The sequence below is a fragment of the Microcebus murinus genome, chromosome 17, assembly GCF_040939455.1.
Source record: "Microcebus murinus isolate Inina chromosome 17, M.murinus_Inina_mat1.0, whole genome shotgun sequence".
NCBI lineage: Eukaryota > Metazoa > Chordata > Mammalia > Primates > Cheirogaleidae > Microcebus > Microcebus murinus.
The window spans coordinates 5,273,100-5,287,019 of NC_134120.1; the positions used below are offsets into that span (position 1 = coordinate 5,273,100).

At 35.4% G+C, this 13,920-nt stretch overlaps 1 protein-coding gene across 3 annotated transcripts in view; it reads left to right on the forward strand.

The window, feature by feature from the left end:
- The window catches only part of NETO1 (neuropilin and tolloid like 1), a 117,787-nt gene that overhangs the window by 95,220 nt on the left and 8,647 nt on the right, over positions 1 to 13,920 (forward strand). For all 3 annotated transcript variants that reach the window (XM_012781223.2, XM_012781220.2, XM_012781219.2), the window contains exons 8-9: positions 7,260 to 7,373; positions 12,628 to 13,186. In XM_012781223.2, the coding sequence (XP_012636677.1) occupies positions 7,260 to 7,373; positions 12,628 to 13,186 (673 nt within the window). The remainder of the gene's footprint in view (positions 1 to 7,259; positions 7,374 to 12,627; positions 13,187 to 13,920) is intronic.

Sequence of the window (13,920 nt, forward strand, 5' to 3'; positions counted from 1 at the left end):
GAGCCACAGTGCCCGGCCATTATCTATTTTTAAATACAACAAAGTAAAGACGTTATGTAAAAACAAAAATATGAAAATGAAAATGGACTTTTTTGCAGTAACATTTGCTATTCTTTTCATGAAAACTTATGAGTTTTTCTTTAATTATAAAACTACGTGTGTGTATGGGTTTGTGTATGTATATATACATATTTATACAAATGAGCATATATGAAAAATGTTCAAAAATTTAAATATAACTTGAGTAACTCCTAGAAATAATAATTATTGACAGTCGGGCTTATTTATTTCTGGAAAAATTCTCCAAACGTGTTTGTATGTGAGTTTTTATACTTAAAAATAAGTATCTTCATTTTTTTGCCCAATTTTACATCTAACTAATCTTCTACATTATTATGTATTGTCTTAATAATTAAGAATTCTATCAATATAATTATTTTTGGACACTGCATCAATATTTTCCAAAAGATTTTTTAAATTTAATTTTGTTTTTGTTTATAACATTAAGTGTTAAATACAGTTGGAATCGTTTGGATTAAACATAGTTAAATGGGCTTATTTCCTGTATAACTTCTCTGAACTTTTCAGTGGGATCAAGGCACTAAAAATCACTAAAAGTAACAAACCATGTTTTTCAGTCTTACTGATTCACACTACATGTCTTCAATTTCCAAGCTAAATATTGTACTAAATTTTTTGTTTTCAAATAATTGTTTGTGAAGTGTTTGAATAAATGTCCACCAAAGACATTTTAAATTGGCATTTTAAAATTGGAGTAAAGATACCTCTAGATAACCTAAAATCTGGTTGTGCATATTAAATTTCTCTATTCCAAAAATTTTATTACTACTATTATAAGACAATAATTTTATCTATGCCTCAATTCTATGGGATCATTAAAATCTTTGGAAACTCCTTCTATATTGGATTCAAAAGGTCAAGATCTGTTCTATTCTACATGTTGCTTATCTTGGCTTCCCAAGGAGGGATTTGCACTCTGTACAATTTGATATTAGAAAATATCTGTTATCTTGATGGTCTTTTTAAACAAGAAGGAATATCAGAACTAAATATCTTATATAGCTAAGCCTTCCTCCTATTAAGTAGTACCAACACATGTTAAAACCTGTATTGAGGGCCGGGCGCTGTGGCTCACACCTGTAATCCTAGCTCTCTGGGAGGCCGAGGCGGGCGGATTGCTCAAGGTCAGGAGTTCGAAACCAGCCTGAGCAAGAGCGAGACCCCATCTCTACTATAAATAGAAAGAAATTAATTGGCCAACTGATATGTATATAAAAAAAAAAAATTAGCCGGGCATGGTGGCGCATGCCTGTAGTCCCAGCTACTCGGGAGGCTGAGGCAGAAGGATCTCTCGAGCCCAGGAGTTTGAGGTTGCTGTGAGCTAGGCTGACGCCACGGCACTCACGCTAGCCTGGACAACAAAGCGAGACTCTGTCTCAAAAAACAAAAACAAAAACAAAAACCTGTATTGACATAAAATGTACTTGCCATTTGATTTCATATACATAAATTCTGCTTTTTGCCCTTTTTTTTTTTTTTTTTTTTTAGAATTTAGCCATAATGGTATTTTACACTAGGCATGGTTGTAACAAAGGCTTGTATTCTCCAAGGTATAAAGATAACTAGGGAGTCTTAGTTGCAGGAAAATCCTGGGCATACCTTTCAAGTCTGTGTTGTCATCTAATGGTAACAAGGGATCTATGAATACCTATCTTCACTCTGCAAATTAGGAGATTTAATATCAACTAAGTCACTCGACTTTTATATCATATGTCTCCTTAACGTTGTAAGTTTTTTTGTTTTGTTTTGTCATTAGTACCGCACCTATCGTAGTAGTTCAGAAACAGCTGGCATCCATAAACCATCTGACATCTAATTCTCACAGCAGCTTTATCTGATATTTATAATTATCCCCATTTGTGATAGATGTAAACTGAATCTGAAAATGTTGAGTCAATTTGCCCACGATCACCCACGTAAGAAGTGGTGGGCCCACATTTCGCAATCAGACATTTTGACTCCACAGGCCCTGTGCAATACTCTCCTAAAACACGGTTTGCAGTTATGTCTGTAATGTTTGCATCCATATAGCTGACACTATGCTGCATTGTATGCCTAATTCAATCAATTAGGTAAGTATTACCTTTATACCCATTGTACAGACATAGTAACTGAGTCACTGACGGGTCAACTTTCCAGCTCAAGGGCAAAGAGCTTGAAGGAGGCAGAGCTGGGGATTTGAGACCAGGCTGCCAGGCTGCAAGTCTGCTAAACACTCACTCTACCCTCTGTCATACACCTGCTTTTGTTCAGGGAAGAAGCATCTGCCCTTAGGGGGTTATTGGTCCTTACAGCAGGAGTCACAGCTCTGCCCTCTGTTCTCCTGAGGTTGCTCCAACCCCAGACTGACGTGTCTCTAAGCTTTATTGAATGTACGTGCTATTGCATAGACAAAAAAGAATTCTTTGCACAAATATGCATGTATTCGTGTATGAAGGAAGAAGGAGCAGTGAGGTAGGCTCATTTTTAAGTGTTAAAAATGTCCGCTTTCTATAATATGTGAATGATTTAAATGATAGGCACATTGCTCACACATGACATTCTTTTGGCTGACTAAACTATGTTACTGCATATTTACAAATTAGTTTACCTTTTAGCATCAGATCTGGATAATAAAATGGTGATGGTTAATAAACCCTCCCAGTGAAGTGTGAGGTTGCATTAGTTGGAGCTCCTCATTTATAAATACATCTTAAAATAGTTCAGTGACAAAAAGCAGAGGCAAATATTTCCATCTATGTACTTGGCATTTTAACATCCATGTGGAGCTATAGTTGCTATTCTAATAGATATAAGTAGATTCTTGTGATCCTGGAAAGTTCTGTGTGAGGTGCACAGCATTGTGAACATGCTTCCTTGGCTGTCACTTAATTATAAATAAACCTCGACTTTGAGTTTCTTCTGAATAACTAGGAAATAAGGGGCTGGTTTTTAAGAGGCAATAGTCTTAACCATGAATATTGGATTTTCTAAGAGGAAGCTTTCTATACATTGGTAACACATATGCTTTATCAGAAATAGTAAAAGAACCAGAGAAATGATGCTGAGCTTTAGTTTCTGAGAATATCACAATACATGTCACACTTGAAGACCATGCCATTGAAGGTTAATTCTCGACCAATAAGCGCACCTGTTACAGACTTCCACTCTCTGGAATAGTAAGGTATACAGCCCTGCCAGAGCCAACCTTTTGCTAAGTAATATTAATCATTTAAAATATCTGTTGAATATTTACTACATGCCTAGCAAGGCTAAGCCATTATCAGATATTAAACATAAACGTTACAAATTTTAAAAAGGCATAGCCCCTAGTCTTAAAAAACTTGTTGAGAAAGACAATAAACATATACTAAGTATTCAACTCTTCAAAAATTACAGGTATAAATGGAACTTGATACGTTTTCTGGTGGATTAGAATAATATTTTAAGATCATATAGATAATACAGTACTGATATGATTTTTTAAAGTATTTTGTGAAGATTTTTTTATTTTAACTTTTTTAAAAAATTTCATTATGGGGGTACAAATGTTTTGGGTACATGTAACGCCTTTGCATCACCCAAGCCAGGGCTACAATTGAGCCCTTGCCCGTACAATGCTCACAGTATCCATTAGTTGTGAATTTACCCCCCCCACCCTACCCCCACCTGACTGTCACCCAGTGAATATTACTACTATGTGTGCACCTTAGTGTTGATTAGTTAGTACCAATTGATGGCGGGTACATGTAGCGTTTATTGTCAAGTTCACAATCAACAAACTAATAAACCATCTCAAGGAACTGGAAAAGGAAGAGCAAATCAATCTTAAACCCAGCAGAAGAAAAGAAATAAATCAGAGCAGAACTAAATGAAACCAAGAACAAAAGAACCATACAGAAGATTGATAAAACCAAAAGTTGGTTTTTCAAACAGATAAAATTGACAGCCCTCTTGCTAGATTGACAAAAATAGGAAGGAAAGGACTCTAATAAGCTCAATTCGAAATGAAAAAGGAGAGGTCACTACAGACATCATGGAAATACAAAACATTATCTTTGAATACTGTAAAAATCTATATGCCCCCAAACTACAAAACCTGGAGGTAATGGACAAATTCTTAGATAATATAGTATTGATATGATTTGAATGACAGTGAAGAATGGGTATTCGGGACAGGTAGAGGGGGGGAAAGGTGTATGGGCTCTGAGCTATATATGTCAGGTGTGTGTTGAGAGTAGTAGGACGTGAGTGTTCATGCACAGAGTCTTTGAAGAGAATACGAAAATAGCTTGATTTTAGTAGGCAGAAGGCACCATTTTTAGTTCATAATAGGAGATAAGTGAGAATCTTTAATGCACCATTGCTTGTATGCATTTATGAGAGAAATATTCAGAGAAACACTGGCAGTAAAACTCAGAACCCAATATAATATTATATTTTTGGTGTCTGCAAGAAAAAATGTATTTTCGTTCAAGGTACGTAAGATGTTATACATCTGCTTCTTAGCCATTACAAAATTTACTTCCTTGTTTTTATTTTTGTTTTGTCATTTGCACAGTGACTCGGTAAGTATTAGCAAAATTTAGGAAGAAAAGATATGGAAAAGTACCTAGAATAATACAAAAGTCAAACAAACAAAAAAGAGGATAACTCCCAATTAACTAGCGTATTTGCAAAATTATTTAATGTAAAAGAGTGCGTTAGGAATGTAATTATTGACATTTCTGGATTACCTATTGTATTCCCAGTAAAACCACTAATATTTAGTATTTCATAGCTGATACTGGCATATTGATGGTTTCACATCTACTAAGGAGTAGAAACAAATAAAATCTAATTCATAGTATTTGGAATTTAAATCTCATTACTGTTACCAACATACTATTGTACTTCACTCAATTACAGAATGCAAGTTTAATTTTATTTCTATGTTTACTTTTTCAACCTAACCTATCCCATTAAATAATAATTATAATAATTTTTTCAACTCACCATGGAAGGTCAATAAATATTTATGCTCTTTTAAAGATAAACTTTACTTGGTGGATGACTGTACTTTCAAAGCCACTGTAATTAAGTGTTTTTTACATTTTTACAAAAGCCTTTTTCAGTCATTCTAATATACTTGCCAAAACCTCCTTTATATTCTGTGTACAGAATTTGACAACATTCATTATCTGCTTAACAAACCACATCTGTTCTGTGAGGCCATTATGGTTGACTACAGATATTCAAATTTACTTCTTTACTAAAATGCAAGTTTTTACAATAATGTATCAGATTGTTAAATTTTACATTATGAATGGTTTATACTCAACACTGCTTAACAAATCATTAGCACAATAAAGTGTTAACTGTGATACTTTTTTCAAAATGAATATCACATATTTTCTACTTTTAATTTTGTTTTTCAAAACAACCATTACATGGTTTTTACTATGTAACCAGGAACCTAAAGTCAGAATGAGCCAAGAGAAGAAACTGATTTGGGGGAGGCTGTGGAAGGCATGAAGAGCCAGGAGGAATCACTTTACTTGAGTTAGCTGTATCTTTTTACCTTACTTTTGATTTTCAGAATTTTCATGTTTTTAAAGGATTTTTCCAGCACTATTAACATATATTAAGTTATTTTGTGCACAATATTTTCCTGAAAATTTTGATTAGGATAGCAAATACAATAAAGAAGCTAACTTTCTAAAATGTATGTAACATATAGTTTTGAAAGTGAAGAAAACATTATAACATGACTGCAGTGTCTAGATAATATTGCTCATTAATAAATCTTTACTGATTGATTAATCACTATAAATTACATATATTGAATGTAATATGTTTTTCTAGAATGCCTATCATTAAAAGTATTACAGAACTATTATTGAGAGAATAACATTAACATTGTATTTGTTGAGATATGTGCAACGAATACAAGCAAAAACAAGTTAGCGTTAAAGCACTTTCTGTAAACTATAATTCACAAGCAACATTAATATAAAGACTGATTACTCTGACTATTCTATTACTCTAAAAATGAAAGAAATGTGTTTTCCTAATATTGAAATCATATCTTACATTTTACATTTACTATATTAAACTTCTCACATTTTAACATAATTTTGTAGCCAGATTTCACACTGTCTTGGAGTTCTTATTTTGCCTTCCCATTCACTAAATGTCCACTGTAATCTGGAGATCATAGTCACTGGATATCAAGTCACTAGAATGTGTGAAACACATGCATAGTAGACCAATGTCATCAAAATGTATACAATGTGGATGTATAAAATGTGGATGGGCATGATCTCTTTATATTTTTATGTTACTCAGGATTAATTTTTTTCTGGTTCTAAATTTTAATGACAGACTATGTTTTTTCTTATGCTTAAGTGTTCCAGGGTTTGCTTTAATATATTTCTTCGGCCGGGCGCTGTGGCTCACGCCTGTAATCCTAGCTCTTGGGAGGCCGAGGCGGGCGGATTGCTCAAGGTCAGGAGTTCAAAACCAGCCTGAGCAAGAGCGAGACCCCGTCTCTACTATAAAATAGAAAGAAATTAATTGGCCAACTGATATATATTTAAAAAATTAGCCGGGCATGGTGGCGCATGCCTGTAGTCCCAGCTACTCGGGAGGCTGAGGCAGAAGGATCACTCAAGCCCAGGAGTTTGAGGTTGCTGTGAGCTAGGCTGACGCCACGGCACTCACTCTAGCCTGGACAACAAAGTGAGACTCTGTCTCAAAAAAAAAAAAAAAATATTTCTTCATTAGTACTTTTTAAGTATATATTTTTAAAAAATATTTTAATATTTCAGTTGTGTCTTTGCAAAGTAAAACTAAATTATACATACAGAATTTCAATGTAAAACATAATTTATCCACATGGTAGACATTTAAAGTTTGCTAAATGAATGTACCAACTAAAAAAAAAAGTGAATAATGCACTTCATTTTAATGATGGAAAACACACCATGCTGTTTTTATAAGCTGAGCCTCTCTAGAAAAATGCCAGCTCCGTTATTAACACACAAAAAAATAATTACCACTGCAGCAACATTTCTGAAAATCGCATGGCAGATCATTTATCTCACTTTGATGGCAAATTATCATTCTAATCTTTTTGTTTTTAGATTTGTAGGGTGAGTGATTTACTACTGAGCATCAGTTATAACTCTCTTCCTTTGTCTTGTTCTTCTTGTTTTTAGCTCCTTGTGAAGGCAATACATTCTTCTGCCACAGTAACATGTGTATTAATAATACACTGGTCTGCAATGGACTCCAGAACTGTGTGTATCCTTGGGACGAAAATCATTGCAAAGGTAATGATTAGTCCTTACTAATTTAAGACATCCCCTCCCTGTGGAGTAAGAGAGAAGTTTACATGCATGGACCTCTTAAAAATAGAGTATAGAGTGGCTTTCGTGAGCTCCGTGTATGTCTTATAGTCGATTTGTAAGTATTCTGTATCCAGATGTTTCCTCATTCACTGATGCACACTGGGCTGTCCTTAACACTTGAATACTCGTTAAAGACATCTCCTTATTAGAGCCTGCAGAACCATGGGGTGGCGGGGGGGGGGGGGGGAACAATAGAGCTTTCAGTGGAGCACATTGTTTTCCTGTCATACCTGGTACCCCTTCATCTGTGGCAACACCACTCCATTCCACTTTGTCTTCACTGGGCTTTGTACACATCCTGTAGAGATAAAATATCTTGCAGGAGTATTTGTTGTTTCAAGTGCTTCCAGCCACTTCACTTTACTTCAGTTTTGCTATGGAAATGCTTTCCTTCCTTTCCAATGAGAACAGCTTGCAATGCTCCTGCCTCCTTCTCTAGCCTACGCACAAAGGCTTGTTCATGCAGAAAGGGATCCTTGGCTGCATTCTGAACGTTGCATATTTTAGTTAAGTTAAAAGTGCCATATAAGTTCTTTTATTATATCCAATATTAAATAATTTGCAAAGGATGATGAACAGACAAATAACTCTTTCATGCTTGAAGTTCAGTATTACCTATTAAAATGCCTTCTGTGGATAAAAGCAGAGAAACATTGCCACAGCGTCCATTAGTTTATTACAGTCAGAAATATTCTACAGTATCAATTACTTTGATGGTGGGGTGTTGGTAATGATTATTTTTGTGTCCACTTCTGAATGGATAGGAAATTAAATACTTTCCGAATTATCTTAACACAGCCCTGTTAATGATGAGTAGTCACCATTGGCTTTGTTTGCCCAATGTAAATTTGTCCTCATGTATGTAAGAATATTTGACATGAGGCAGCAATCAAGAAGATGTGAATATTGCATTATGAAAGTCCACATTTATTTTCTTCATAAGGCAAAACTATTCTTTTGGTTTGTAATCCATTCTCTTGCATTAGTAGAAAATATTTTTCATTACTTCAATCATTTATAATTTATCGAGGTTAGTTTTATGGAAAGCATGTGGTGTAGCCTAAAAATTGTCCCATGTGCCCTTGAAAATAATATGATTTGCTACTGTTGGGTAGATTGTTCTATAGATGCTTATTCCATCTAGTAGGCTTATAGCATTGTTCAAGTCTTCTCTTTTCATTATGATCTTCTGCCCTGTTTTATCCATTACTGAAAGTGGGTATTAAATTCTCCAACTATTATGGTTGAATTGTCTGTTTCCCTCTTCAGTCTTGGAAAGCTTCTGTTTCATGTATTTGTAAGTTTGGTTGCTATGTCCATGTATGTTTATAGTTGTTGTATAGATTGACCTTTTTATTACTATGAAATGATCCAATATCTAGTAATGTATTTTTTATCTTAAGATATATTTTGTCTGACATTAGTATAACCACCTTCCTTATGATTTGGTGTCCATGCTTTTTCCCCATCCTTTAACTCCCACTCTATCTCTATCTTAGATACAGAGTAGACAGTGTATAGTTGCATCTTACTCTGCTATCCAGTCTGACTCAATACTGTGATTTATATGATTGGATTTATGTTTACCATTATATTTTTGGTTTCTATATATCACATGTATTTTTTCCTCTGTTCTTCCTTATTGTTCTATTCTGCATTGAGTAAATACATTCTAATGTGACATTTAAATATTTTTAGTGGTTTTTGGATGTATGTATTTTTCACTTACTTCATTAGTAGTTGCTTTAGGGTTCTTATAGTATACAGCGTAACTTCTCAAAATATATTTTAGGTTTATCCTAACTTAATTCTAGAGATATATAAAAGCATCATTCATATATAGCTCTATTCTTTCTTTTTTTCTATTGTTTTTGCACATATTACATCTATATATTACAAACCCAACAATAAATTACAATAATTATTACTGTATATAATCTTATGCCTTTTAAAAATTGAGAGAAGAAAGAATAGCAAGTATATATTAGCATGATTTGTGATACAGTCCTTCTTATTTACAATTTCTTGTTTTCTTTGTTTTTGTAGCTTTTCATTGCCCTCTGGTGTTATTTCCTTACTCTAATAACTGTTTTTCTCTCACCTACATCATTTGTTCTGTTTTCACCAAATATACTGCATTTCAATAAGTTATAGGCTCAAAAATACAATTATATAATATTACTTTGTTTTTTTAAAACTTAAGTGAAGAATACAGAAGAAATATGCAACTATACTGTTCTTCATAATTATAGACATAATTGCCTTTATTGACTAAATTTATTTGCTTATTTAATTCATTATCTGTTTAACTTTTCACATAGATTTGAGTCATGGTCTGAGGTCACTTGTTTTCAACTCAAAATTTTTCTTCAATATTTCTTTTAAGGCAGCTCTTGAACCATTGAATTCTCTTTAGTTTTGTCTCTCTGGCAATTATTCCATGTTGAAAGTAGTTTTGCTGGATATTAGGTTTTTGTTTGACAGGTTTTTATGTTGGATTTTTGTTTTGGTTTGGTCCCCATGTGGCCCTCTGATCTCCGCTGAGAAAATCAGCTGTTAATTTGACTGGGGCTCCTTTCTACGAAAGAGTTGTTTTTATCTCCTTCTATTTCAAGATTTTCTATTTTTCTTTTTCCCTAACATTTATAATATTATATATCTGGGTGTGGATCTCTTTGGATTTGTCCTACTTGGAGTTTGTTGAACTTGGATTAGAGTTTTCTCATTAAGTTTAGGATGTTTTTTATTTTTTAAAAATGTTTTTCCTGTTATTTTCTAACTCTCCTGTCTTTCTTGTACTGCCATTACATTATATTGGTGTTCTTGATGGTTTCCCCACTTTTCTGAGGTTCCATTAATTCTTCTGCATTCATTCTTCTCCTCTTCAGATTGCACTAGTTTTGTACCTCTCTCTTCAAGTCTGCTGATAGTTTCTGCTTCCAGCTGACCTGTACCCACTGTTGAGGCACTCTACGTAATTTTAATTTTAGTGATTGCACTGTTGAACTCTAAGCTTTCTATTTTTTATAATTTCTATTTATTGATTGATATTTTCTATTGAATGAGGTATTGCCCTCATCCTCTTTAACTTCTTTATTCATTACTTGCTTTATTTCCTTAAGCATATTGATTACAGCTGCTTTGAAATTTGTGCCTGCTAAGTCAGAAATCTTGCTCTATCAAAGGTGTTTTCTTTGCTTGCCTTTTTATCTTCTATAAATGAATTGCACTTTCCTCTTCCATGTTACTTTACATGCCTTACAAAATTTTGTTGCAAACTGCACATTAGATAATACGTTATAGCAACTCTGGATACAAATTCCCTCCTGTTGTGGTTTTCTTGCTTGTGTGTGAATGTAGACCTGGTTGGACTACTTCAGTGAAGCCTCTGCCATTGCACCACAAAGGCACAGCCTCGGGCATCCCCACAATCACCCTTGGACAGATGTGGTGTTAGCAAGGCTCTCTTTGTCTCTTTCCCTGTTCTCTCTGGTTAGTCGTCTTCCTCTGTTGCCACCACACCCGGTTGTTGGTCCCCATTCATCACCAACTGCTTGTTCTACTGCTTTTGACAACATCCAGGATCATAAGTTGTTCCACAGTCTGATCCGATTAAATTCAGTTGATTGCAGCGGTAGTCTTTGAGTCAAGGCTTTTTGAGCTGTTACAATGCGGGGATTCTCTTCTCAGCTGTTAAGTTCCTGGCTTGTTTTGTTAAACGTCTAGCTCCTCTAAGGTTTGGCTTGTTGCTGTTAAGTCACTAACAGCCTCTTCTTAATTGCTTACTACAAAATCTCTGTGGTCTTGGAGACTATCCTTGGGTTTGAGCTTCTCTGCACTCTGTTCCAAATAAACTAACCTTTTGGGGAAAAGCTATCGTGCCCTGCATTCATGTGGCCTGACTCCCTTCCCAGGAAACCCTTCTGTACCACTGCCCTGGGTGGGGGCAGGAAGAGCGGCCAAATTCTTCTGTAGCAGGCATCCTCAAACTACGGCCCGTGGGCCACATGCAGGCCATTGAGGACATTTATCCGGCCCACCAGGTGTTTTTGCCATGACTGCCTGTCCTGCTTAGCCAACTCGTTCCCGGCCCACAGTGCACGTGTGGAATGTGCTCCGCACTCTCCAACGGCCCTCCAGCGGTCTGAGGGACAGTGAACTGGCCCCCTGTTTAAAAAGTTTGAGGACCCCTGAACTGGAGTAACAGACCTGCTTTATAAACAAGTCGTTGGATGAGGGGAGCAGCACTGATGTTCTCCACTTACAGATCCAGGCTGAGAAGAGGAAGGGAGGAAGGGAGGCCCAGACATCTCAGTCACCAGGGCCTGGAATAGAACATCTGCAACATGGATCTGGGATAGTGGGGAATGTGAAATACTGGTAGTTTGCCCCATCTGGAGGTACAATTAGCTCTCACAACTGGATGCAGCAAGCTTCAAGAGTCCTGTGTTCTTATCTGCAACCACCTCCCTGAGTAGAGTTTCCATCAGGATGAATTAATAGTGGAAGGAGCAAGTCATGGCTCCAGTGCCACCAACTCTAATGCTTCCAAAAGAAATTTAGTAAATTTGTTTAAATAAATGTATAAATGTACACTGCTAAGAAAATTTCCGGAGTTTCCTTAAACCAGACTTTAAGTGGTTGAGCTTTGGATGTAATTTCTTTACAATGTATGGTTATTTGATTTGGGATAGAGTCTATGTAGGTCTTCATGCCACCATTCCAAAAGTATCTGTCTTCAAGTTGAATTGAATTACCTTTCAGCATCAGAATGCTGTTGTTATTTTGACAACAGATATATTTATGTTCCCAGTATTGGAGTTTAGAGGGTTTTTTATAATAATGAGAAGAAAAGAATTTACTCATTTCCAAATGTCATGCTGAAGATACTGTACGAATTTCTTTAAACATATATATATATATATTTTTTTTTTAAAGTGAAAATGCTGGGCAATGAAAGGGCTATTTTTAAGGCTAGAAGATAGGGCCTTCATGAAAAGTGAGACATTTTATTTAGTTTTAAATGTTTTCTAATGCTATTATAAGCCCGTAAAAATCATATGCTCAGCCCATTTCACTTTAAAGTTCTCAGTAATACATCGTGATTGTAATATTAACACGTGGCGGGTTGTTTCTTGTTTGCTTGTTTGTTGTTTTCACTCTCTTCGACGCACAGAAAAGAGGAAAACCAGCCTTCTGGACCAGCTGACCAACACCAGCGGGACGGTGATCGGCGTGACGTCCTGCATCGTGATCATCCTGATCATCATTTCTGTCATCGTGCAGATCAAACAGCCTCGTAAAAAGTACGTCCAGAGGAAATCAGACTTCGACCAGACGGTTTTCCAGGAGGTGTTTGAGCCTCCTCATTACGAGCTATGTACTCTCAGAGGGACAGGAGCAACAGCTGACTTTGTGGACGTGGCAGATGACCTTGAAAACTACCATAAACTGCGGAGGTCATCTTCCAAATGCATTCACGACCACCACTGTGGATCCCAACTGTCCAGCACTAAAGGCAGCCGCAGTAACCTCAGCACAAGAGATGCTTCTATCTTGACCGAGATGCCCGCACAGCCCATCAAACCCCTCATCCCGCCCATGAACAGAAGGAACATCCTCGTCATGAAACACAACTACTCGCAGGATGCTGCAGATGCCTGTGACATAGACGAAATCGAGGAGGTGCCGACTACCAGTCACAGGCTGTCCAGACACGATAAAGCCGTCCAGCGGTCAGTATCAATAGATTTTTTGATGACAACTATAACCTGAGGACCGTAATACTTCCAGAGTGTTGTCTTCTATTTTGTTCTTCATATTTCAGTTTCCCCTTGATCAATGATTTAAGCCATAGTGTCTCAACTATTTTCTTCTTTTTCTTTTTCGGTGTTATCCATACACTTAATAATAAGTCCCATCCATGTGCATGGTATGTATATGTGTGGGAACACACATGCACACACAGACCAAAGATATTTCATTCGTTTCTAAACATATACAAATATCTATTTCTACAAAAATTATCGATTTTAATTTATAATACAGATTTATGTTGATAATTTGATTCCACATGGTCATTAATGTTGGTCTCATCAATATTTATATATTTTAAGATATGAAATGATATTTGGAAACAATTGCCTTACCAAGATGGCTCGCCCATCTTGCTGAATAATTTTAATCCCCAAATAACATATTTTTCAATATAATATATTTATTTTTGGTATGAAAATGAAAATACTTTTATTTCACGTATCACATAATACTTATATTACAAATTACATATGATAGCATGATATATTAAACATATATATTTAAATATAGCAAGAATTATTATAAACATTTGATTTATTTCCTTTTAATACAAATAGAGTATTATCTGTGTTATATTATTAGTCCTAAAATCAGTGAAAGTTTTCAGGAAAAAAATTAAAGTAATTATTTTAAATTCCAAAATCCAGTCTGC